The following is a 27,829-nucleotide window of genomic DNA, read 5'->3' on the forward strand; positions in this document are numbered from 1 at the left end:
CAAGGCAGGCAGTGGCTTGACTCTGGCTTCTCCCCAGGACTGGGGCCAGGGCCTCAGTAGTCACCTGCCCCAGCGGGTATTTAAATCCAAGATGAGGTTCCTCCCCGCTTCCCCATGAGGAAAAAGCCCTTCTTTAGGATTCTGCAAATACTGCTGAAATGGTTACAGTGTGATTATATCTCAAGGCTGTGGCTCCAAGATAATTATTAAACAGCCCCACTATCACAGTGGATTTAAATCATGAGGCTCAGGCTTCATTGGGCTACTCTAGGAGGAAATCAGGAATCAGCATCCCATCCACGGCAACCTCTTGGCAGGAAGCAAGTGGGGAAAAGGAATAGGAAGTTCTCTGCGCCAGCCCTATATCTGGTGTAAATTACTACCCTGAGCCACAGTGGTCTGGCACAATGCCATTCAGCATGTTTAGCTGCTGCCGTTAAGACAAATAAACGAGTAAGGCTTTATGTGCAAAGGATCCCCTTCTTGAACAAAGTAGGCCATTTAACCATCCAGTCAGCTATGGTGACCTAATGGTGTGGCTCTTGCTACATGGCAAGATGCACATGGCTTGAAAACAGAATACCTACAGTTCCACTGTGGAGTGGTTCTTGGTACCCTCTGTCCTCTGCAGACTGGTGCGCCACAGCTGAACACTTACAGTGGAGGGCTAGCCATGGGGCTAGTTGTTCCATGACCTCATGTCAAAACCTTTGAATGGGCTAGAAGATACATTGCAGCACCTTTGACTGAGGCTTCTTTCCATGTCACTAGGCTATAGAGTTCCCATCCTCCATGAAATGTTCACAGATCCCAGGAACATAAGCTTACTTTTTGGAGCTCTGTAGTGGGAATTAAGATTAGCTTCTGTAAGAGGAAATATTTCTGAATGCTACTGAGGACCATTTTATTAATATACAATGAAATAGGAGCACCAGCTTAGATCAAATTTTCACAACTGTCACGAATCTTTTGCAGTGAAGACCTAAGATCTATTTGCTCATTTTCTTATGACAGACCATAAAAAATTAAACTGAAACGATTTCTTTCAGATGTCTGAACAAAAACATGCACACACCTAATTTGCTTTAGGCAAATACCATTTTGTAAGGCTGAGAGAGACCAAAGTTATTTTTAATACATAATTTTGTTGCTTTTTTCCAATAAATATTAGATGTGAGTGGCCAGTTTCTCAGCTGACATAAATCAGTATACGTCAGTTGGTGTAAGTGTCCAGACAAAATTACCAGCTGAGAACTAGCCCAAACCTGAGCTTCATGAGTGTTATAAAATTAAAAGCCTTTTCCTTATTTAACTACTGAAAAAAATGGGAAAAGAGAAATGTGTAGATTAATTATCTATGGATTTAAATGACAGAATACTATTTGAAATGCCCCAAGATAATTAAAGATAATTATATGAAATTATTACATTTAGTAAGGTGACCAGAAAATTATAGCCCTTAAAATATATATACAGATGTGCGCATGTCTGTGTGTGTGCATGCGCGCACATGCGCGCGTGCGCGCGTGCACGCACACGCACACGCACATGCAGACACACACACACACACACACACACTGGTATATATTTTCCACAATCATTCAGTAGGTGGCACTTAAAAGCTTAGATGAGCTTTACAGTCGCCATTTAGGTAGTAGCAGCAGCAGCAGAAGCTGGAGTCAGTCCATCTCTGAGATCAGAGAGAGAGAGAGAGAGAGAGAGAGAGAGAGAGAGAGAGAGAGAGTCTGGAGGGAGACTGCAATCAAGCCAACAAAAGCATTAACTGCGGCCCAGGCACTCAGAGAGGGAGAGACAGGACTAGGACCAGAACAGCAAGAGCACAAGGAACAGAACAAGGATCAGACAGGAGCAACGTAAAGGACAGAAGGAAGAACCAGATAACTGAGCTTACAGATCTTTTATTTAAAAAAGCGAGCAAGAGAGATAGCTTTCTCTTGGAGAAAACCCACAATAGAAAGGGTGTACTGCTGTGGTACTATGACAGGCAGAAACTGAAGAGCATTTGACAGCATTGTATTCCTTCTCAGGTAATATTCTTCAGTCATTTTTCTACCTATCATTGTAAGAAATATAGCTATGCATTAGATGTATTTTATTTCTCTTTGCCAAAACCTGCAGCCTTTCCTCTGGCAAAATTTCCACTGAAGTCAATGGGAGTTTTGCGTGAGTGACGACTGCAAGATTGTATCCTAACTGAATATCTCGTGTAGGTGACATGGTCTGTTATGAGCAGAAATAAAGCTAGAAGCTAGTCACATGTATCAATGGACAGATAAAAACATGTTTCTCATAGCACTGAACAGTCAACAGCAGCCTCGTATCATTTTTTTAAAAAGCTTTTTACTGAAATGAGGTGTGTCAAATTCTGCCTTCATTTACACCAATAACAGCCCAGTGGTCAATAAGTGGTTGCACTGGTTTCGGTGAAAGCAACATTTGACTGCATATGATGAAAAATATAACATAACATTTCTACAAAATACTATTTGTGGGAAAATGATGATTTCAAATGAAACAAGATTTTCTCACTTCAAGTCAGCAGAACTCAATGTTAGACAACTTCTAAAGAATTCAGGCTGCTGGCTGAAGATTTGCATTGATTTGATAGCTTACCTCACTGTCAATTAAAGATCAGAAAATAAAGCATGGAGGAGTAGTCTCCAGTCTCCCAAAGTAATATAAAATCAGAGTTGATGATACTTCCTTCTCTGCGATGGTCTCGATAAATGTGGCATGTTCTATTTGCTGCAGTATCTAGTCACAGCAATGGGGTGAGTTCAGAATAAAGCAACAAGATTTAATAAGATCCTGAAAAGTATGTTCTAAATTTATCCCCCCTTTTTTGCATGCACAGGCATGCACGCATCCTCTCATACTTAATATACATTAAGTATTTATATATCTGTATATACCTATGTGTGCGAGTGATAACCGTGTAGAGACATCCACATATCTAGCTGCTGTGGCTTATCTGTATTCTTACCTTTGTCAGGTTTCAGGTTTCTGGAGTATTTTCAGATTCTGCGTTTTTCTGCATATACTGGCCATTTTGACTGCTTTTTCTCTGACTGATGGACCTTACTGCTGTTTCTGAAGCTGCCACTCAGGGTTTTCATTCATGCTTACAGTACAAAACAGTGGCCAATCCTCACAGACTGGGGATTAACAATTGTGTCATCACTGAGAGATTGAGAAACAGGGCATCTGTCAGGATGCCATCCTCTCTCCCACCTCGTTTAGTGAACTTGGGAAGGAATTACGAGACGCAATTTCTAAACAGGGGAGAGGTTCATCAGTTTGTAGCAACACGCAGCTCTAAATTTATTGTTCCTTATCACCTGCAAATTGGGAAACTATTTGAATGATACATATAGCTATTTCATCTCCAAGCCTGGGTAGACCAACATAAAATAGGTATCAGCTAGCCGTAAACAAATGTAGGCTAGAAATTAGAAGGAGATTTCTTAACAGTTGAGCAGTGAGTAGTACATGAATCCCCCCCCACAAATCTACTTTTAAGATGGAGCATGATCAGTTCAAAGGGATTGTGTGACATGCTTGCCTGCAATAGCAGGAGACTGGACATGAAGGTTGCTTGCAGTCTCATGTTCTTATTCCTCCTTACCTCCTCCTATAGATAACTGGTTAACACCACAATTTAACACCTTCTGTTTAACAACACATTTTTTGGGGTGTCCTTCTGGTCTGCAAAGGTTAAGGACACTTGTAGAATTTTTTTAAGTATAACCTTTGCCCTGAAAGCAAAATAGAAATGTGTTTTTTCCCCAATTATGGCAAAATCGCCTAATAGCAGGCCCTTTGGCTGTGTCTGTGAGCCTCAGTCACAAAACTATCCTTTCCACAGGGTGCTCAGCACAGCTGAACCAACTTCTGGGACTTGTTTAGCATATTTGAGCCATTATGATCATACTACACCCATCTTGCATTACCAACATTATCTATGAAGTAGTTGATTTTAAACTTTTATGAATGTTGGCTCTTACCTCATTTGAGATCTGCCTGATATTTTAGCTTTGGGATGACAAATTTTATAGTCAGACATATGTGACCCTTTCTTGGTCCCACTGTTATGTCTGAAGTAGCAGATGACTGCAGTATTGTGGTGGTGAATTTTATGTTATGGAATGAGTTCCACACTGGACCCATCTCATCTCCTCCCAGCTACTTTTAAAAAGTGCCCTAAAAAATTTCTTGTTTGAAGATGCTGTTGGAATGACCATTTCCTTCCCAATTCTTTTCCTTTTTAATTAAAACCTTCAGTTGCTTTTATGAACTTATAATTTAAGAGGCCACGATGTTCATATATTTGTTTTTATTTTATTGTGCAACTCTGTGAATGCTTGTCTGGTAAAGGCCAAATGTCCAAAAACAAATGTGTACATGAATGTGCTTTGACCCCCCACCTTGCTTATAAACATCAGGCTATCTGCACACATAATTGGGCTGGTACTCACTTTCAAAAATTTGATCAGTATTATATTGCCTGTTCAGCTACATTAGTGTGCTAATCAATTTTCCTTATTTTCAATGCACTTTTTCATAGCACTTTAAATCAGCAAGCAAGCATTATTATTACTGACTAGATCTTTGAAAGGAAGAACTAATGCGCATTGTACAGGCTGGTGCATAATGACAGAAATTAATCTCTTTTTCTTTAAATACAGGCTCTTGCAAAAGGTATCTGATCCACAGCAAAATTTTATTTTATAGATTAAATAGTTGATTATTCTTTTAGTTTCAACATGGCAAAGAAGAAAGGTCATGCTGAATCAGTAAACAACTGTTTTTGACCATATAGTGCTGCAGTTTTTCATGGACAGATTACATCTAATTTCTAAAAGACAGTAAATGAGACCCACTAGATGAGGAAAATGTCTAATATATCTTTTAATCTAAGTTGAAAGACAACCTACTTTCTATTTGACATTTTTTAAAACAGACTGCAGAATAAGCCTTCTCCCAGCCAAAAAATCTTGTGTAATGATTAACTTGGATGGAAAAGAAAAAAGAATAGAAAAAAGAATTGATTACTTTCAAATGAGAGAAAAGAAGGTTGTACTACTGGCATGGACATTCAGATTTTTTTTTTGACACCAGTGTAAGTCTTATCCTCTGAAAGAAATGGGTTTAACGCTAACATAAACGTGGTGTAACAGAATCAGATTCAGTCTTCCAGATTTCCTTATCTGCCACCTGCTGTAGCAGTGAAATGCCACATCCGTAATGATCACTGCAGTTAGTGGAATAGATATTGGTTGAGACTGAATAGGCAGCATTGAAGTGCTGACATCCTTTTATTTTCTTTCTTTAAGATGGATGTGCACTAAGGCAGCAGCATGAAAAAGGCAAATCCATTTCTGGGTTGCAGAAGGTTCTTTCAGTCAGTGTACAGTCACACTGACTTGAAATCAATGCCAGGCACTGATGAGACAGAATTACATTATTTTGTTTTTTTATTATGTTATCCCTCTCAAAGCAAGCCTAACTTGGCTTTTATCTTGTCTGAAAAAGTTGGCACTTTCAACAGCCAAACACCAGCTACAGCTCATAACTCAAGTGTTGCTGCAAGCCTCAATAGGGAAAAATGCTCCCTTAATATCTGCAAAGTTTATTCAACCAAGCATTAAAAACCTTGATGGCTTTAGATGGGAGACGATTATTTATCAGAAAGTATGTTTTAGTATATTTCTTCTCATTTTAGGTAAGGCTATCATGAAAAAGAAATACATAATTTAAAAACAGAAGAATATTATTAAGGACAATGTTATTTTACTTGAAAAAAAGAAAGAAACTGGCTAATTCTGAGGATAAATGTGAAAATATTTTATGATTTTTTTTTTAGTAAGCAGAGCCTTTAACCTTGTGCAAGTCAAAATCAGTTCCAAAATGAAGAGAAGTGGTAATTGAAACTAATTTTTATAGTAAACGATTTTAAGATAACACAAATTCTACATTTTTAAAATAGATTCAAGTTATGCTAAATTGCATGAGTCAACAAAATGATGGCAGTGGATACATTCTTGTGAAGCACCAAAACTCCTTTATTGCTATTTAATAGCCTACAATTTATGCACTAACCCTTTCCTAATTTATTGCTTTACAAACATTGTCAATATTTATTCTAAACTATCAGGGGCCACAAATTAAGGCCAACCCCCACCCCCTTGGGCTACTCTGATTCCCTTCCCCAGACTGATCTGCCACTGCTTTCTATTCCCAGCTCCCTGCCCTGTATTCCCTACCCAAGCTGCTGCTCTGCTTTCTGCTCCATGGCCCATCTGCTGCTGGGATATCTTCCCCTTCCTCAATCTGCCACATGCTGCACACAGGAGTTGCCCATGCCACTTGTAGTATATGGCGGCTTGCAGGTTCTGAACCATTGTACTGATTCATTACTATTTTCACGCAGGGTCTTGTCCTCCAAAATTGAAAGTGTAAGATAATAAGTTAGATTCCAATACCCTGAGTCACACTGGATATATCTGCATGAGACGTATGCTGTGCAGCTGCTTTATTAGCTCCACAGTAAAGTCTCCATGTCTATTTGTGTGGCACTATTAGGTTGTAGTAAACTAATAAATGCTGCCATAGTTTAGTAATTGTAAATACAGGTACTATCCTGTGGTGACATTATTTACTGTGCAGCAATGCATGTGTAGATATTAGCTAGCTCTGCATTGAAGCACCCTTGTGCCCAGCCAGCCCCTGCACAGCATATTGAGCTGAGCCACAGCAGCCCTGGGCTGGCAAGCTTAACATCTGGACCTCTTGCCAGATGGGGCTTCTTTGACCTAGCTCAATGTGCTGCAGTCCCGGGCACATTTGTAAATGCAGCGCCTAAGAGCAATAAACTGGTACAATATGTGCCAGAGTTTATTGTTTCGCATTAATTGCATGTGTAAATGTACCCACTGGGTACCTTACTCCATAAATAGTATCATTGTCTTGATCAGGGAAAAGAAACAGAATCTGGTCCAATGTTCATGACGGGCATCATTGTCTTGCTAGCAATGAGAAGTAAAATGTGTTATGGAAATTCATAAGAAAGGCCAGATCCTTCAATGCTCTTTGACTGTTTGCGGCTATCAAAGGTCTGGGTAAGCAGCTGACAACAATAAAATAACCTCGTGAGAGCTAAATAATAGACGGTGTAAAAGTGACAGAGTATTTGTAGGCTTTGTATTATAACCTGTAAAAAACAGAAAAGAGCCTAAAGTATTTGTATAGATTCTTTTTTGTTTCTGTATAAATATGCATTCACATAAATGAGTACATTTTGAAACGTATGCATATAGATTTAGATAATGACTGCATGGTCAGTCAATTCTTGATGTTTGATTTGGATTCTCTTGATATCTGGTGTTTTATTGAATCCTCAAGCTTCTGGAGACAAATAATTATGAGAGTTACACTTAAAAAAATGGGATACACTTTGAATTACAATGGATACAGAAAATCTTGTAAACATGAACCAAGGACCACATAAGACATTAACATAAATTGCATAAATAATAAGAGATTTTGCATTTTATGGTTCTTTATTCATGATTGTTGAATGCTTGGATTTAGCAGTATTGAGTACACACAGGAATATTTCATTACTTATACACACACACACGCACGCACATGCAACTACAGTGTATGAGTAATTATTAATTAAAAAAAAATATATATATAATTCATGTATAACGGTTATCGGGATATGCATTTTTCACCCTATCTGTAGGGGTATCTAATTCATTAGCATTTAAAGGGTCTCAAAATGAAATTTCTATAAGTATTTAGTGACTCTGATCCTGGATGTATTTATATAAAAGAATAACTTTTCCAACCTGAGTAGTGTCATCATAGTTAATTAGTCTACAGAGGGACATAACATTATACACATGTGTAAGTGTTTGCAGATCATGAACTAAAAGTGGAACCTACAGTCCTTGTTCAGGAAAATAGTTCACTGATGACTAAATAAGGTTCAGAATAAGTTTTCAAAGGATCCAAAATTTATTGCTAGCCTAGAAAAGCCAAAATCCTAGTAGAAAAAAAAATTACTATATTTCTCTATAAAGGACAATCCTGATTATTTAACTCTGCCTAAACTTCAGGGGAATATTCCTGTGAGAAAGGCAAGCATGACTTGGCCCTAAGCATGTAATGGATAAAAATTCTGATTCAGCATGATATTTCTGTGAGTGGCCCATGAGTTCATTCGTTCATGGTCCTCCTCCCACATGTCTTTTGGAAGATTCACTTCATCCCTTCCCTCCAATTTTCTGATGATCTCCTTGTTGCCTCCTTCTATACTATCTGTGTAATCTCATCCTCAAAGACACATAGATATATAATTTGTATTCTGTAGACTCACAGATCTACATTGTTACTCTACACCTGTCTCCAGGCTATGTTTAAATCTTGCGAATTCTCTCTGCATCACATTTCTAAGATACAGCCTTTCCTATTCATCCAAAGCTGCATCTCTTAAGATGTTCATATTCTCATTTTTTACTTATTTCCCCTGTTCAAAATCTTGTAGATCTCTGTTACAAAGATCGTTTTTGTAGACCTTTGCTTTGGTCATTTCACTCCTTTCAGCTTCTTATGAGCCCACGACATCACCTTCCACTGTTCATTTGTTAAATTTTCAGATGAGTGTCTTCATATTTTTCCCAGGTTGCCCCACACACTTGGGAGGAACTTTCTACAAACATCCACAAACCTAGTTATTCCCCTTCAAAAGTCTTAAAAACTCTCCTCTACTGTGATGCCTAAAAAAATTAGCTAAGTTTAAGCTGCTGGCATGCCAAGAACGCTACCGATCGTGATGGCTAATAGTCATTGTTTCCTTAAGCTTCTCTTCCGGTGTGACTCCATCATTTATCTATTGTCTTATATATAAATTGCAAACAGTGAGGCTACAAAATTGTTCTCTATACGTACATCACCTAACACAATGGGACCTTAGTCCAGGATGAAGGCCAGTACGCACAACTATAGTACAACTAATAAAAAATGGTAGTTTTGTGATTGATAGTCAAATTATTACAACAGTGTTAATTTAAAATACATTTTCAGTTTACCAAGGGGATTATACCTGACAGATTTCTTTCAGGCAATTTTTCATAGATGCTAAAACCATTTACCTGTATAGAAGCAAGCTATCTTCTACACAAACTAATTTCTGGTGAAATGCTTTGCATTAGAATTTACTGTTCTCTTTCAAAAAAGAGAGACGTTAATGACTGCTTATTGAAAACGTCAGTCACTTCACAAAAGCAAAGCACAGCCTCTGTGATCACTGAAAGAAATAGTGGCTTAGTTCTACCTCCTTTAAATGCTCATCTGTTTTTGAGATAGCAGCATGAAGCTCTTGTCCTTATGAGAATATTTTAGGCTCTTACAAAAACATTACTGCACTTTTCACAGTTAATTATGGTCACGTTTTATTCACAAACTCTGGGCATGACGCTTTGTTGCAGTATAGCCAGTGCATACCACATTAGTGCAAACCAGGCTATTCTAATGCTATCTGACAGGATAAAAACTCATGCAAGTCAGTTTTGCCCCTCACATTTACAACAGTTTGACTGAAGCTTCCTTTCATAGTCAGTCCTGGCCAGTTTTGATCCAGCTTTTGTACCAGGACCCTAACCAGAGTTCTTGAAGTCTAAAATCCTCCATTACTCAACTGCTCAGTTCCTCTTTATTCCACACAAGATAACTTTTCCATTGACAATTCCCCTGTATTTTAAAAGCCAAATTCTTGGTTATATTTCCATTTTACCGTATCTGAACATCTGACCAAGTACTCTGAAATAACCACATACCTTCTAATTGCTGCATTCCAGTGATCTACACAAAAAGCACTGATCTTATTCCTTTTTCCGTTGTCATGAATGTTTTATTCCAGAGCTCAGGAACAATGTTTGGCCGGACCAAGTTTAACCCCTGATTAACAAAGCACTTAGGAACATATTTAACTCCATAACAGACTAGGAATTTTGGCACCCTTGGCCAGAGAGGTAGGTGGGGTGCAGGGTGGAGAGGAGGAAGGGTGTTGAGCACTAGAGGCTCCCTGGGGACTGTCATGCTGTCCCCCCACCCCCTAAATCTGCACCAATATTAGTGCTTTGCTGAACTCAGGCCTAAACTTGAACAAAACCTTTTTTATTTCTGTTATACTTTATGTGCTATCACGGGCACATTATCACCTTTTTGGCAGCACACCATCGAGGACATAATGAACTATTCAGTCCAAGGACTCATGGAGTAGATTTGGCATTAGAGGATCATACAAAATACTCATTATTCTTGACCACTACTGTGTGTCAATTCCTGGCTTTAGGTTCACCAAATGTAGGAGCATTGTCCCTTTAAAAATAGGCAGGGTTTCCTGAGCAGCCAAATGTACTTGGGAGAGCTCCTATAATTTCTTCTTACACAAAGTGAAAAACCTAAAACTATTACTGTAACCAACAGTGAAATTTCTGCAGCTTCAAACTTGGAGCTTCCAGATCCAGGGATTGGAAAATGCATCCTTTTGTCATCTACTCTTAAGGTGGTTGTTCCAGTCCCAAAAAGGCCAGGATAGCTAGTCAAGCAGGAATCAACTATGATAGCAGGGCTGACACCTGTTTTTATGTTTTTAATTTTTTTTTACATGAAAACAGCCAAGAGGTCACTATTGATTGGGATCTTTGTTTTACACAGTATCTGGAAGATCATGACTCCAGTAACAGAGCATCCTCACACCATACTGCAGTTCAGAACTAGCTCAGAGGGAACACCTTATGAGTCACCAGCTCCCTTTTCATGAATTGTAGGTGCTCAGAGATTTCCCAGCTTCTTGTTGATCCTGATTTAACTACAGTTTGGAGGATCTGACATGACTAGGTGCTATGGCTGCAGACAAAGAGCTCATACACAGTGAAAGATTCTAGGAAGGTATCTTGTTTTTAATCACACAGGAGGCATTATGAACTCAGGGAAACCGTAGGCTTGATGACTCCTTGCACACATAGGTAATTTGACCAAAATACAATCATTCTATACCTTTGATACCTTAATTACATCTAGTGTCAGAAAGAGAGATCTCCTCGTGCTATAGAGAAGGTGGGCTCCAAAACACTTGAAACATATGCTTAACCTTTGCCTTGTAGAGGGACCTGTATAGTTATAGTAATTAAAAATGAATACAAGACTTTTTTTTTTACTCAGTATCCATTATCCACCACTTCTAGTATGGTAACCACATGTAGAAAAACTTTAAAAGCATGTTTAGAGGTCTGCCTGAGCCTACTGGCCCAGCATGGTTAATTTAGATGCTCTAGTTGCTATAGCCAATGATTCACGAAGGAGCTAAGTGGCTAGCTTCACAACCAGTTCCCTTTGATTCCCCAGGCTGAATAATTAGGTATACATTTATATTAGATTGACTGGGGGCAGGCAAGGCAAGAGTCCAGCCTATGGCTCTAACCCCATGTTTTTGGAGCTACAAGACAACATTTTACCCACTCTGCCACTGTGACTCAGCCCAAAAGAGAGTAATTACCACTATACAGACCGCTTAAAAAGAAAAAAAAAGAAGTTATTAAACCAAGACAATTTGCTATAGTAGTTTATTAAAACAGAAACCGAGGATGACAAAATGCTCAGGCAACACTTTTACTCTCTGTTTTTTCAGGTAAAATTGAATTCACCATAAAATGTTAATTACTTTTATTAGATCTGGCACATTGCATACCAATATTCAATCTCATGCAGCTTAGTAGTAGCCTTCTTCTATACTTAAATATTTTTCACAAAGATAGCAGGCATTTTGAATAACTATTTTTTCCTGACTCAGATTGTGCTCAAATGTACAACTCCATGGTTATTATCAGTGGGAAAATGTTCTTTTCTGCTGAAAAAAACTGGCAAAAACAACCTTGCAGAAGAACCTCTGATGATGTAAATCAGCAGCACTTCATTGATTTTGTTGGAGCTATGGCTTGATTTCAGTGAAGCTATGGTGATTTATAGTAGCTGAGGATCAAGGTCTATATATTTGCAAAGCAATTTTTCCTCACAATGAGCATTAAAAGTGCTTCTGAAAGGCACGTTAACTGCGTGGAAAAGAAAAGGCAACTTTAGCTGCTGCATTTTCTCTGTAATTTTTTTTTCACATGTTCTCCTGGAACAAAGTTCTTAAAAATATCTTCTATTTGTTCTGAAGATAGAAGTATAAAAATTACTGTATTTCCATAAAATCTGTGTTCATGGGGAATACCATAGAAATGTGTCAAATAACCAAGTGTTCAAAAGTGAACATACCCAGTCAAGCAGAGATGCTCATCTTCCCCATAAATGGATTACATATTAGCCTCCACCCCAAACTGTATATCAAAGCATGACAGTAGGAACACTGCGTACCATGATGGAATTATTTTTCTAAATTGATTCAAGCCCTTAAAATTTTTCTCTCTCATTCCCTTGGTTGCATTTTCATCAGGAAGACATTAACTGCAATGGAGGCATCTTCTTCACAAATACAATAAAATAATAATAATAAAAGGATAGCTGCTGGTGTGAGATAATTCTATCTAAGAAAAAGAATCTCCAGGAGATTAACACGTAATATCAGGCAACTGCTGAATTGCTTATCCAAATGACCTCAAATGTATTAGCTAGCTCAAAAACTGGATCAACAAAGACCCAAAACAAAGTTTCATCACTAGGGCAATTAATACAATTTAAATTGTTTAACAAGACTTGTTCTCTTTTACCTTGTTTGCAATGAGGTGTCCAACCAGTCTGGTAATACAAACCTATTGCTAACAAAATCCAATAGTGAAAAGTAAAATGAGTGACATTTCTCTTAACTACTTTCAAGTACAAGAGAAAGAATCCTCATCAACTGAGCATGACTACTAGATTTTAAAATCTTACGCTTTGTCAGAATAAATTCTTTTTAATGGGACTTTCAAAGCACTTAAGGTTGCTTGAATTCTGCTCACCTTCAAATTAAGGGGAGTGACTGCATATTCAGTAGTCAAATACCAAGATGAGAAATGTTATAAACACAGTAGATAGTTATACTAGATAAAGATATAGATTACAGGCAGACATGAACATGATAGACTTAAAGAATTATAGATCCAACAGTCATACTAGATTCATTATATTACTGGCACATAAAAACATATCACACAGTGATACAAATGGCTATAGAAATCTGAATCCAACAAATGTGGAAACAAAAAGCTGAAGTACGACGATTAAACAGTTCTTTAAATAAATAAATATTCATAGTCATTATTTATTCTATATGATGATTTCATAATTAAAAATATAACCATCTCTTGAGCTTTCTCATTCTGATGAAACATATCATCAAATATTTTTCATAGGTTTTTCAGAAAGTCCATCTAAAATAACATATGCAGTTCTGTTTGAATTGGATGCAGCCCTTTTTCTAATAAATTTATCCTCACATTTATGGTACAATGGTTTAGCTAGAACAAGATGAGTTTTTTGTGGGGAAATCAGATAAAAAAAGAACCTTATCAATTGACAAAGTTATGGGAAACTTGTTGAAAGTTTCTCAATTTTGTAAGTAAACAGTGATAAATAAATAAGAAAGAATAAGACATTACAAAATGTATTTTGTTCATTTTTTCTTAAGATTAAGCAAGGGTAGTTTAGTTTAATTTAATACATCCAGGAATATTAGTAATTTTTTCCTAGTGTACTTTATAAGACCAATAAAAACATTGAATAATATCTAATTACAATAGAAAAAAGTCTAATAGAAAAATGAATTTTGGGGAGTGACAGAAGACTTGTTTTGCAAGTTATATGATGTACAGAATGGCAAAGTTATGTGAGTGTTTATGGTGTGTCTGAAAAGTGTAATCTCTATCTCAGGTTATTTTTCTCTAGCCATACCATGGATAAGTGATGAGAGAATTGTGGACACTTCTAGTATCTTTTTTTTTTTGTTTTCTTTTATCTTTCTGCTTTATCTTGTCATCCATATTTTCTCTAAAAAGATGTATTAAAAAAAGACAATATCTACATTAGGCTATACGTAAACAAGAGTTAGATACAACCAAGCACACAATGGTACATGCAAATATGTAGCACTATTTCCACTGGTACAATTTAATAAAGAGTACAAAATGCATAAGGGAGTTTTTTGTAGCCATAGCAGTATATGAATTAATTACTCTATTTTTTGTCACAACCTCTCTGACCCCTGCATTTGAAAAATCCAGACAATATTCTTTCCTCATCTCTCTTAAACAAGAACATAATTTCTGAAACCTGAAGGAAAATTAGTAGTACATGAAGACGTGTTCATTGCTAACACCGAAACTTAAGAGCTCTGACTTAGGAAAGCATCCTTCTGCCACATAAGCAAGTCCATCAGTACCCAAAAAATTAGGGCAATTTAAGAATATGTTCAAAGCTAAGCATATGATGAAGTTGTCTCTTGTACTCATTTCTTAATTACCTCAAGTTAATTATGTAGAGACAGACTTTCTAGTTCAGCAGAACAGCATTCAGTACGGAAATAAACACTCAGAAGTAACCTGCTACCTGGGCAGTGGACCAGGCTGAACAGAGAATAAGCTATACATCATTTTTCAATTCACATGCAGTTGTCAAAGAATAATTCTACCAGCTCAGGATCAGCCTGCACAGGGTTATCCCACTTATGCCCAGCTTTCACTTCAGCATAACGTAGCTGTCACGATGACTCTGAACCATTAAAGGCATATCCTACGACCTATATAAAGGGATCATCAGGGAGCCAGGCTCTATCTGTGCTGAGGGTTCACCAGGGAGCGGATGTAACAGAGCTGACAGTCAGTTCTCCAACTCATAATTTAGCTCCTATTAGAAAGCTAGTCAAAGTCTCTTTGGAGTAATACTAGGGCAATGAATAATACTAGTAATACTCTGTGTAGCCAGTAGAGTTGCACTGCTGTAATCAGAAGAATTTACTGGAGGAACTACACTATATCTATCTTAATACAGTCTCTCCTTTAAAAGTGTAGTGGGAAAAGCATGTTGTCCCTATATTTTACAAGCAGTGCAAACTTAATTATTTTCTTTCATGTATCTTGATAATATGTTGAAGTTACAGGACGTTGATATCTGTAAAGTCAGGCTTTGTGTATGCAGAATCTGCAGCACTGTCCTCTGCTGCAGAGACTGCTGCTCAACTGCATCTGCGCTTACCCTCACTGCAGAGGGAAAGGGGATCAGTGGCATGGGTAAGACCAGGCACCTGGATGCCCCACAGGAGAAAGATTTAAGGGCTATGGCAGAAGCCAGGTCCAAAGGGCAGGTGATGCTGGCAAAAGGTTGCCAACACTTGCATTAGGTTGTCAGTCATTTCTTTGACTTTAGTGCTGGGGAAGAAGTCATGTAAAGATTGCAGGGCTGGATTTCTATTTGTGGAAAGCAGATGAATACATGTAATATTAAGCATCTAAATAAGTGCCACTTTCTAAGAAGTTTGAGCAATTGCGGGTAGGAGGATATGTCTATTTATTAGAGATGTGTTCTTGTTTTGGGCCTGCAATTCAGCACAGCACATACTAAAAATAGGGTTTCACACATTCCCTTTCAGACTTTGGACTATGCTTCAGATTAGGGCAGTTGCATCTCTTATGACTTTGTTATCTATGTGCTGTTTCATTGATCTCCACAGTCCAGCAAAATCCTTGTAATCATCCTATACTTCCTGGGCTACTTACTACTTGTTTGTGCAACCTTCCAGACCTAAAGTTCGTCTGAGGGAAAACTTCCATATCTTCTTTAGTCCCTTTTCTGGTTACAAAAAATAATCAAACCTCACTATGATTCAGTCTTTGTAATCTCCTCCTGTTCCAAACTGTGTTCCCAATTTACAGCTGTCTCTGAATGTATTCAGGTTTTGTCCTCTAGGGAGATACTTCCTTCTAGCCTCCCCTGCTCTTGCTTCTTGCTGTAGGCTACATTTGTGTTCTGTTCATTTTCTCCATGACATGTACTACCCACCCACTATCCCTCTGTCTCTCAGGCATTTTCTCCAAGCCCACTCTTTTTCTTTATAACCTGAAGTTCATTCTTCTCTTACTGGTTATAAACAGTTTTACTGCCTTGCCTGGTCCTCTCTTTAGGGATGGAAAACCTTAGAAATCAGTTTCTGTTATGCTTTATCTTTTTTTTTTGAGGTGAGGTCATTTGATATAGCTTAACTCATGCTACAATTTGACTTCTACTTGTTGACAAGGTAACTGGCCATGTCATGGATAATGGGTTCAGTGCCATTTGTGGCACATGTATCTCACCCCCCAAAGTGAATAAAATATTGCGAAGTCAAATGACAGGCTATAGACAGCCTATAGTCTATACCTACATGGTCACATGGCTATATAAGGTGTCTTGGGTGGAGATTAGACCCCAGATTTGTGGATAGTAAAAGTGCGACTACAGACAGGAAGTCCTACCATTGCTTCTTGACAGGAAAAGATTCAAAAGGTTAAGGACAAGACAGAAACTCACAAGGAAGGGGAAGGGCCAGTTTAACCCTCAGGGAGAAATGGAATACATTTTTTGTGCTTTGCTTTAGAGTTGCCTACCCCAGCAAGGATTGGGTCTTTCTCATTCATGATTTAGCCAGAGGGCCAAATCACCACAGCAACCAAAGAGAGGATATTCTGACACTACAGTCATTACTGGAGTTTGTGCATACAAACCGAAGCTACTTCATTACCAGTCTATCTGTGGCAACACAGAAGTCAATGCAATTTGCATGATCTGCCTAAGAAGTAAAGTAAATTCTCAAGCAGTTAGTTCTGTTGAACTCTGCACACATGGTCATAACGTTAGCAAGCTCTTAGCTACCTTGGGTATGTCTACAATGTTGACAGAACTCGAAGAAAAAATGAGGCAGTGGTCAGGCTCAACCACGCTGGGTAGGACAATGCTGTAATAATTTCCCATTTTACTTCATAATTAGAGTATTTAGGTTCTTTGGGTATAGCCAAGAATGGAGTTCTCATCGTCTCTGACAATGTGATAGCTGAAAAAAAAATACTTTGTTTAACCCCTGGGCTAGGGACAGACATTCAAAAAGCCTGATCCTGAATTGATTCAATCTTTGCAGATTAGTCTAACCTGCCTAGGTTGAAATGGTTTGCAACTGCACAGACATTCTCTCTGGACTGAGGAAATGCAGGCACACACCTACAGTGGCTCAGGCTAGAATCCGGGGTAGCGGGGGCGGTGCTGGAAAAGCCCTCCCTTCCCTTCCACGGGGCTGAGCTGAGGGGGGCATGGCCAGGCCCTGACAGGATTAGGGAGGGATTCTCCTCCTCCTTGATAACAGAGCATTTATCAGCTCTGTTATCAGTATTTATAACCCCATCAGAAAACAAACAGTCTCTCATTAGTTCAAGCTCTTCTTAATCAAAGTAGGAATAGAAGGTCTGAGCAGTTGATTAGCTCCAAAAAGCTCTAAACTGATACTGCTGTCTGCCACAGCATGGATGTGGCCTGCTGACTAATGCTGAGGAGTCTGTGTAAGGTAGAGAGGACAGGGGATCCTTGTTGAGCAGGGAATGGTGAGGGGGGAGCAGGAGGAAGCCAGGCAGATGCTGCTGTGCCTGCAAATCTCTGCCAGAGCTGCAGCCAGGAAGCAGAAGGGAGAGGCCAGCCCTACTGTGGAGCAGAGAGCCCAGCCCGGCCCAGAGAGCATGCTGGCATGCTGGGAGAATCTGATTTAACTTAAACCAGCAAAGGGACTGGGCCAGACATCGCAGAAACTGGTTTGACCCAAATCAGTTCTGTCTGATACTACATTCAGCCAGATTTATCCCAGATTTTAGCCATTTTCAAACCGGTTTATGTGCACTGAACATCTGTTCTGTTGCAGGTTTAAACCAGTTTCTGTATAATGTCTGTCCCTAGCCCTAATGTCAAATTATGCTTGCTTGAAGCTTACTTGTATATGAGAACTAGAAGTGAATGGGATGTCCTGGGTAACAGGGATAAAGAAATGAGGACATATCTCTACAGCAAAGCAAAGGTTTTATTGCGGCATAGGTAGGCATGCCTACAATAGCTTCAGCCTGATTGGTATAGGCAATAACAGCAGTGAAAACTTGGCAGGAGTAGCATGGGCTAGCATTCTGAGTATGTAGTCAGAAGCCCATTAAGGTCACTCCGTGACACTGTATTTTCATTGCCATTGCTGTCCATGCTAGCTAGATTACAGTTAGTGCAGACATTTAAACATGCTGCAATTAGTTGCAGTGTAGACATACTTTTAGAAACTATTTACCTTCTTAAACAGCATCTCCTGATTTGTTTGGGAATAATTACCAGAAAAGCAACAGGGTTTTATTTTATTTTGGGGGGTAGGGGGGTGGGGAGGAGATGGGGGGGTTGTAAAAACAACTCCAAAAAATAAATATATACAAGTACTCAGTTGTCTGTCTAGAAACTACAGATTGTGGGGAAGACAAGAGCATCTGAGAAGTCTTTCCTGGTAAATCAGAATAGCTATGGATGCAGTGCAATTGTCAAGCACATCCATTCTATATAATTTGACCACTACATTTCTGTTTGGAAAGTAGGAGTGAATAAGTCCTTACTCTCCTTTCTTATTTCCTTGCTATTTGGGGGTTCCATTCTCTAGCTGCATTAGACATATTTCTGGCAAATAGTAATTTTATTATGATGGTGCACTTCAGGGTTTACAAAGGCATCATGACCAGTAACATCTGATTATTTTCTTGCTGATAGGTTTGATGGTACAGTTCTTTGAAGATGCAGATGTAACGCACCAGATACTATTTCACTTCAAGTGTCTTCGGCACTTATGCACAGTTTGGGATTCTATTTTGCCCTATGAAACAGAATTGCCCTCTATGCATAGCCACTGGAACTGAAATAACCAAGGAGGGGGATGGGGTTGGGCACTAGGTATTCATTAAGCCAATAGCTTATTCTTCAGGACATTTGCCCAGGGAACAGGAGACTTGGCTTTTAGACCCCACACAGATAGGGTAAGAATCTGCATCATCTACTTTCTAACCAAAAGCTTTAACTATAAGGACACAGGCCAGGCATCTTCCCAACCCCTTTCCAGCACTTCCCCAAAGCTGGCCCACTGTACTTTGTGTTTAGTATTATTAATTGGATAAAATGGATAAATGCCAACAGGAAATGGTTAAGCTCCATTGGAAGCAGAGGTCAAAACTAGACCCCAGAACCCCTCCCATCCAGGGTAGCATCCATCTCATTGAGTCACACCTCTTCTGGATGTTTGCTTCCTCTCTTGACTGTCCAGGGGGCCAACTTCAAGAAGAAAGATGGAGGGTGGTCTGATAATGCCTAGCCCATGGCTTGGTGTTTGAAACAGTGTAGGTGGAAGTAGGGCATGCAGATTCACACATCAGTCTTTTGTTCCCTGAACATGTGATGTGATCACCAAGCTATTGGGTAAAAGGTGGGGGGGGGGAAGGGACTCCTAATACATGCTAATTGTGAGTTTTTAGCTGACTAAAATTTTGAGACATTACACATGTACCTGGGAAATCCTGTTTCAATTTTTCAAATATGCACTATGTGCAAGTGCCCAAAACAGCAGTTACGTTGCTACATATGCACCATTTAGGTACATGGTATGAAATAGGACCTGGCCCAGTATCTTTCTGGGTAAATGTAGAACCTTTCCATTATACTAGAGAGTGGTGGTGGATGGGTCATTTTCAGCCTGGAGGGATGTGGGCAGTGGGGTCCCCCAGGGCTCAGTCCTCAGGCCCGCACTATTCAACATCTTCATCAGTGACTTGGACGAGGGGGTAAAAAGCCCCCTGTTCAAATTTGCTGATGACACTAAGATGAGGGGGGATGTGGGCACACTAGAAGGGAGTAATAGGCTACAATCAGCTATAGACAGGTTACGGGGTGGGCGGATGAAAATAGGATGGGATTCAACACCTACAGGTGCAAGGTGATGCACCTGGGGAAGAACAACCAGCACCAGATACCTACAGGCTGGGGAACTCCCTTCTCATCAGTGCAGAGGCAGAAAAGGATCTTGGAGTCATCATTGATGCCAGGATGAACATGGGCTGGCAGTGTGGGGATGCAATCAGGAAGGCCAACCGTACCTTGTCATGCATCCACAGATGCATCTCAAGCAGATCCAAGCAGATCCAAGGAGGTGATCCTCCCCCTCTATGCGGCACTGGTCAGGCTGCAGCTGAAGTACTGCATCCAGTTCTGGGCACCACACTTCAAGAGGGATGTGGATAACACGGAGAGGGTCCAGATGAGGGCCACTCGCATGATCAGGGGGCAGCAGGGCAGGCCCTATAAGGAGAGGCTATGAGACCTGAACCTGTTCAGCCTCCAGAAGAGAAGGCTGAGGGGGGATCTAGTGGCCTGTTATAAATTAGTCAGGGGGGATCAGCAGGCATTGGGGGAGTCACTGTTCCCCTGAGCACTACCAGGAGTGACTAGAAATAATGGTCACAAGCTGGCAGAGGGTAAATTTAGATTAGACATCAGGAGGCGCTACCTCACAGTCAGGGCAGGTAGGATCTGGAACCAACTTCCAGGCAAAGTGGTGCTGGCTCCTACCCTGGGAGTCTTTAAGAGGAGGCTAGATGAACACCTTGCTGGGGTCGTTTGACCCCAGTACTTTTTCCTGCCATGGCAGGGAATTGGATTCGATGATCTGCTCAGGTCCCTTCCGACCCTACTAACTATGAAACGATGAAACTGTTTGTCTACTGTGCAATAAAATTCAGAATGAAAAGCTATATAGTTTCCTTCTTGAATTAAGCATGAGCAGGCTTGTTTAGTCAAACTACATTTCTAAGCTTAAACCAAGGATAGAGTAGTAAGAGAAAGGTACTCTAAGAGCATGTCTACCCTATCAAAAAGTCATGTGAAGCAGCACCACAGGAAAGCCTGTCATGCTCACTGCATCTGCACAGCCTCACTAAATAGATGTAATGCAGCTGCCTTAGTGAATCCTGGAGGATGTGTGAACAAGCTCACTGTCTTTGGCCAATTCATAGGTGCAGGCCAAACTCAGGCAGCTATATTATCACCATTTAAGGAGGGAGTGACATACCTAGATCTGGTTCTCCTGACTCTTGTCTTTTGACAGTATAGAGGTCCCTTGGTGATACTAATGAGGAGTGAGCAAATATCCACTAAATTTTGCTAGGAAAAGGTAATAAATGGAAACCTACTTGAAAAGTATATCATATGTAGAACAAAAGCCTCCTGCATGCTGCTCACCTTACCAATACACTTCAACAATGACTTGAATGGATTTTTTATAGTGAGAGTATAGCTCTGTAGCACCATTTCAGCCCTCAGGTCATTTGTAGACAGACTGTGTACAACAGTGTTAACTGGGTGGGTGGTTTTCTGCTCTGTACTTCAGCCCATTGGGAACTGAACTCAAAGTTACAACATTCATTTCACACAGGCCACAAAATAATGAAATAGAAATAATTTCCATCCATTACAAACCTAGCCTGGGTTGGAACTGAGAAAGCTAGTTTTAGGATAAAATGCTCAGTAACCTATTATCAATCTCCTTGGATCATTATAAATTAATAGTATGCCATTATTCATATCATTGTAAGGACCAGGGCACAGACAGTCTGGCCTAGTGGGTAGGCCACCAGGGAAAGGCTAGAAACAGGCGCTGGAGTCTGAGTTACCAAATCTAAAGGGGAAATTCCAGAGGCAGAGTCCAGGTCACAGGTGAAGTTAGAGTCTTTGTTTGAGTCAGGGACCAAGTTACCAAGCTGAGTGGAATTTGCAGTCAGAGACCAGTAGCTAAGCAAGGTCAGACAACAGAAAAATCAGACTGCATGACATTCAGAGAGACTTACTACAACAGACCTTCAAGTGAACTCTTGGCTGGCCTGCAGTCTGCTGCCATAGATGGGCTTATCTAGGGAGGTAGCTACTCCCAGCACCTGATAAAGAGGCCCTAAGAGTGGCTGGCTGGTTCATCGGCTAGTGAGAGGCTAATAGAGCTTCTGTTAGGTTTGACCAACTGAGCAAAATCAAGGACAGAGTAGTAAGGGTAGATGCCTGTTAGGGCCCCCTGAGAGTCATCTTCCCATTTCTTTTAATATAGAAGTTAGCACAAACTTTCCCCTACATGGAAACCAACATTAATACTTGCTGTTGTTATTTTCTATTGCAGGTTTTTCCTTCTAGAGCTGAGCATCAGATACACTGAAAAAACATGCCGGAGCAAAGCAATGATTACAGGGTTGTGGTTTTTGGGGCTGGTGGAGTTGGCAAAAGTTCCTTGGTCTTGAGGTTTGTAAAAGGCACTTTCAGAGAAAGCTACATTCCGACTATTGAAGATACCTACAGGCAGGTGATCAGCTGTGATAAGAGCATATGCACTTTGCAGATTACTGACACCACAGGGAGCCATCAGTTTCCAGCCATGCAACGTCTTTCTATTTCCAAAGGGCATGCTTTCATTTTGGTTTATTCAGTCACCAGCCGGCAGTCCTTAGAAGAACTCAAACCCATCTATGAACAAATATGTCAGATTAAAGGGGATGTGGAAAGCATTCCAATAATGCTGGTTGGGAACAAAAGTGACGAGAGCCAGAACCGGGAGGTGGAGAGCAGTGAAGGAGATGCTATGGCCAAGAAGTGGAAGTGTGCCTTTATGGAAACCTCAGCTAAGCTGAACCACAATGTAAAAGAGCTATTTCAAGAGCTGCTGAACCTGGAGAAACGCAGGACTGTGAGTTTACAAATCGATGGCAAAAAAAGCAAGCAGCAGAAAAGAAAAGAAAAGCTGAAAGGCAAATGTGTGGTCATGTGAAACTGCACTGTCATGAAGCAATCGCGTAGTCTCATTTGTCCGACAGTACCCAGTGTGAAACCTATAGACAATGAGGAACATTGTGAGATCCTATTTATTAGTAGCTGTTTTGAAAGAAATACATTAGCATTAAAATGGATTACTGTGATTTGCTATGAAACAAACAACAACTCAGAAGTCAAGTGTTTAAGCTATTGACTAAAATCAAAAAGTGAATATGGTGAGGACAAACTATAATTTCAAAAGTCATGGAAGACAACAAATTGCATCCTTTGCATAACATGCTGTGGAAAATTTGGAAGTCAACTACTTAGATTTTTTGTTTGTAGATAGTTGCAATGGAAGTCAATGTATCTACCTAACACAAATTTAGAAGAAAAAAGAAATGCCAATGAAGAAATCAAGAATGTATAAATGCATGTTTTAGTAACACACATTTTTTTTGTGCAATTCTCATTTATGACTGTTTTGAGTTGGGAGGGTACAGCAGGAGGTAATCTCAGAGCTGCCAAATTAATGAACTATTTTGCACTAGGGGGGAAGAATAAAGGCAGTGCAGTTAGAAGGGATGGTGATTCTCTTCACTTTCTATATGAAATGCCTCCCTAGCATGGAGTCATGTTTGAATTGAAGGATGGAGAGGGAAAAGTTTCCCTAGGTCAGATGGAGATCACCCCTTTCTCTGGACTAAGTTAAACCCTCACAGTCAGGGATGACCTGGCCCTCTGCTCTAATTCTCCCCTCAGATATTTCAGCTCAACAGATGCCTTTAGAGTACATCAGCTCATATCACACGATGCGTAGACAGAAAACATTTTCTATACCCGAGGTGATATGCTCAGGGCAAAGGCTACCGCAGAAATTACTCAGTTCAAACACTGCTGATGAGTGCACAACACAATTGGTGAACGGACTGAATGTCTATGGAGCAGATGGAGGAAGGGCTGGGGAGACAATTTTGCTCAGATCACCAGATTTGCCAAGTAAAAACACTTCTGTAAATTACTGTAAATTACTGTATTTGATTTTTTTTCCCATTTATGCTAACCATAGACTACACAACTAGATTTATTGCCTTTGTATTGTCAAAAGGTTTTTATATTTATCATCTACATTTTTGCTTTAAATTATAGTGACTATTGACCAAACCTTGCAGTCCCCATTTAGGGAAAACTCCTATTGACACTGATAAATTTATGTAGGTAAGGACTTCAGGATTGGCCACATTAATAACTCCAGTCAAAAAACCGCGTTACAACGCAATACGAGGTTCAGAATAGAGAAAATTGGTTTGGACCGTATGTGACAGCAAACAGCTGTTCTTAAAATTCTTACAGGTTAAAAAAAAGTGTATCTAATGTAAGTCTTTTGGATCTCTTTTCCAAAGCTTTTTTTTTAATTGAATTAATGAAATTATTATATATCCTACTAATAAACAGGAAAAAAAAGACTGTCAAAGGTGAAAAAAAAGCACATTCATTTTTAAGTAGACACCAAAATTATATAAGCTACAGTTTGCACCTTAATGAACTGCTTTGGAATAAAAAAGAAATCACTGTATTTTGGGCGAACGTGTGTATCAAAAACATATTACTGGAAAAATGCAGTCAGTACTAGTAATCTTAGCATGCATGTTCTTACTTTATAAATGTCTTCTAAGAGCTGTTGAGATGCAGAATACACTTTAGAAACAATTATCTTGTTCTTAAAGAGATTTCTTGTTTACTTTCCACCTTCCAAATAGAAATACAGCCATTTCTTAGACAGGACATGTAGAAACAGGTTGGTTGAACAGGGTTGCTATTAGCAACCTTTTCCCAGAAGTGAACATACCTTTTGTAATTTGTTGTGGGTTTAAATCCTGGCTCTGTTGAAGTCAATGGTAAAACTCCCACTCATTTCAATGGGGCCTAAATGTCGTCCTTTGGTTTCACTGCATTAGAGCTTGGAGAATCTTAAATCTGATGCTAATATTCAGCCGGAATTGCTAATCAGCCGGCTTTTACTTCTAGTTTTTAAAATAAATACATATCATAGACTGAATAAGGAAGCAAGGACAGACAAAACTGGAGTGACTGACAAAGCTATGGCTCCCTTAATAAACACACAGCTCCTATACAGAACTTTTCATCTCGGGATCTCAAAGCCCTTTACAAAGGAAGTCAGCATCCTTATTTCCATTTTACAGATGGACAAACTGAAGCACAGAGAGCTGAAGTGATGCCCAAAGCCACCCAGCAGGCAGATCCAGCATACAACCCAAATGTTCCAAAAGCCCCAGTCATGTGCTCTGCCTTTTATACACATTGAAGCAATGTCTGTTTGATAATACCTTTTACTTCCTGACATTCTTAATCACTTCTTGACATACATGAAATATTCTAATATAGCTTTATACTAAGGATTTTTTCCCTCAGACAACCTACTGAAAAAACAAACCCAACAATATTTAAGATCAGTGCAGTGCATTCTTCTGCAGTATGTTTAGTGGGAATTTTATAAACATTCAATTTGTTTGTAAGCTAATTGCTGAGTTCATAATTTTGGACTCTGTTAGCAAAACTGGAATGTAAAAATAGTAAACATGCCTAAGAAATGCTGGTGTAGCCAACAAAAAATTAAGCTTGCAATTACAAAGTTCAGTTGTTTGCAGGATACCAACTGGTGCTAGCAGATAAATATCAAAGGTCATATTGTGCATGTCGTCTAAGAAGTGCATAGAAATTAAAATTAAAAAAACCACTCTAACAACAAAGAGTCTTAGCATGATATCACATACACTGATGTAAGCCACAAGTAACTCTACCAGAGTCAAGACAGACAGATCTAAATCAAGTTCAAAGGGTACAACTATTCATTGCATAGGCCCAAATATTGCTCTTGACTTCAGTGGGTTTGTGGCTCATGGCCAAGAGTGATTCACATTAGAGATGAAGAGTTCTGTGATGAAAGTGGAAATAAAACAATAACAACTGATGCTGTTAGGCTTAAAAATCATTTTGTATGGTTCCCAGTTGATTCCTCTCCCATTACATAATAAGCCATGATTTATTTCATGGACTTGCACGTTTCAAAGCAAGGCCAGTATAGAAGCAATATTATTCATGGACCACAGATTCTAAAGAGAATATATTTTATACCCTTGCGTTGTCATTGTAGTTTATAATATTAGATTTTACATATCTGTGAGCTGGTCAAAAATATTTTTTTGTTATTACTGATACAGACATTTTTTGTAGAACAAGAACACATATCTAATAGGGGAAATAAAGAAACCGCACTGCTCTATTATATTTTTGTGTTTTCTTTTGGAATGTGATACCAATCTATATAAGCTCTTTGCAAGTGTACATAAAAAGAGCATATTTAAAACAATTGAGATCTACAATGAATTTCAGCATCATGAAAACCTGATATGGGCAAATCAATTATTCACAACGCATGGATTTTATATATGTGTATGGGGTATTAAGATGTATAGTTATCATCCAAATGTATTGTTGTAATTTCATGATCTAATATTTTATTCAAAAAGCTATGGATATAAAGTCATTTGTGCCTACAAGTTTCTATGTTTCCAGTGATGTTCTGAGCATACAAAATAAAGTTTTAAATTACAAATATATTCTTGGATAATAGCTTGTCTGTTAACTTTAGATCATTTTTTTCAAAAGTACATTGAATTGTTGAGAATGGGAAATGGGGCAATTCGCTGAAGTGAAAATGATTTATACACATTTGGCAATTTTCCCAAATGTATAGCTATAGACTCAGGCTCCTGGGAAAGGTACAAAGTCTGACTGTTATTTTGTGCATTGGTGATCAAACAACTGCCCTTTTCCCCCTCTTTCTCGATTCTTTCCCTTTTCATAGAGATACCCTAGCTTCTCTGCACCTTCCCTCAATGTTTTCCATCTTATAATTATAGTAAGGCAAATCCTATAATTGTCTGCCCCAGCCTGGATGCACAAATGACAAGGAGCTGCTCTCCAGATTATTAAAAAGCAAAGTAATTCACATGCTAGTCCAATTCTAGTTTGCGCAGTACATTCTTCTGCAGTATATATAGTGGGAATTTTATAAACATTCAATCTGTTTGTAAGCTAATAGCTGAGTTAAAAGATGCTCATCTTCATAATTCCACCTTCCCATCAAGTTTCCCTGGATAATGACAGCTGTGTGTCTGGTTTATGTACAAAACTGAGATTTACCCCATGAATGCTATTAACAGTTCTACCCTCTTTCCAAATGCATAGGATTGGATTAGGTCTGCCCAAAGCAATTGCCCAAATTCAGCATCCAAAGGCGGAAGGGTCCTCCAGCTGGGCCAAGATGAATGTGGACATCCATCAATGATGTGGACATTGGTGTCAGAAGCAGACTGGCCAAGTTCACTGATGATACCAAACTCTGGGGTTAAGTGTCCACACCTGAGGACAGAAGAGTGGTCCAGGCGGATCTGGACAGACTCACGAAATGGGCGGACGAGAACCTGATGTTGTTCAACACCAAAAAATGCAAGGTTCTCCACCTTAGAAGGAAAAACCTGCACCATGTTTATAGGCTCAGTAGTGCTATGCTGGTTAGCACTACAGATGAAAGGGAATTGGGGGTCATGGTTGACCACAAGATGAACATGAGCCTTTAGTGTGATGCTGTGGCTAGCGAAGTGAGCAAAATGCTGGCTTGCAACCATAGATGCTTCTTGAGCAGATCCCGGGACACCATTCTCCCACTGTACTCAGCCTTAGTGAGGCTGCAGCTGGAGTACTGCATCCAGTTTTGGGCTCCACAATTCAAAAGGGATGTGGAGAAGCTTGAGAGGGTGCAGAGAAGAGCCACGCTCATTATCAGAGGTCAGGAAAACAGAACTTATGATGACAGGCTGAGAGCCATGGGACTCTTCAGCCTGGAAAAATGCAGGCTCAGGAG

The 27,829-nt window shown here is 39.4% G+C and overlaps 2 protein-coding genes across 3 annotated transcripts in view; one reads left to right on the plus strand and one right to left on the minus strand.

Moving 5' to 3' along the window:
• SYK (spleen associated tyrosine kinase) overlaps window positions 1-27,829 on the minus strand; it is a 334,582-nt gene that overhangs the window by 178,396 nt on the left and 128,357 nt on the right. The window lies entirely within an intron of this gene.
• Window positions 1,638-26,485, plus strand: DIRAS2 (DIRAS family GTPase 2). Its single transcript, XM_090038528.1, has 2 exons — window positions 1,638-2,048; window positions 22,256-26,485. The coding sequence occupies exon 2, from the start codon at window positions 22,298-22,300 to the stop codon at window positions 22,895-22,897; it is 600 nt and encodes a 199-aa protein (XP_089894654.1). The 5' UTR covers window positions 1,638-2,048; window positions 22,256-22,297; the 3' UTR covers window positions 22,898-26,485.

The sequence above is a fragment of the Crocodylus siamensis genome, chromosome 3, assembly GCF_052110815.1.
Source record: "Crocodylus siamensis isolate JL-2025a chromosome 3, ASM5211081v1, whole genome shotgun sequence".
NCBI lineage: Eukaryota > Metazoa > Chordata > Crocodylia > Crocodylidae > Crocodylus > Crocodylus siamensis.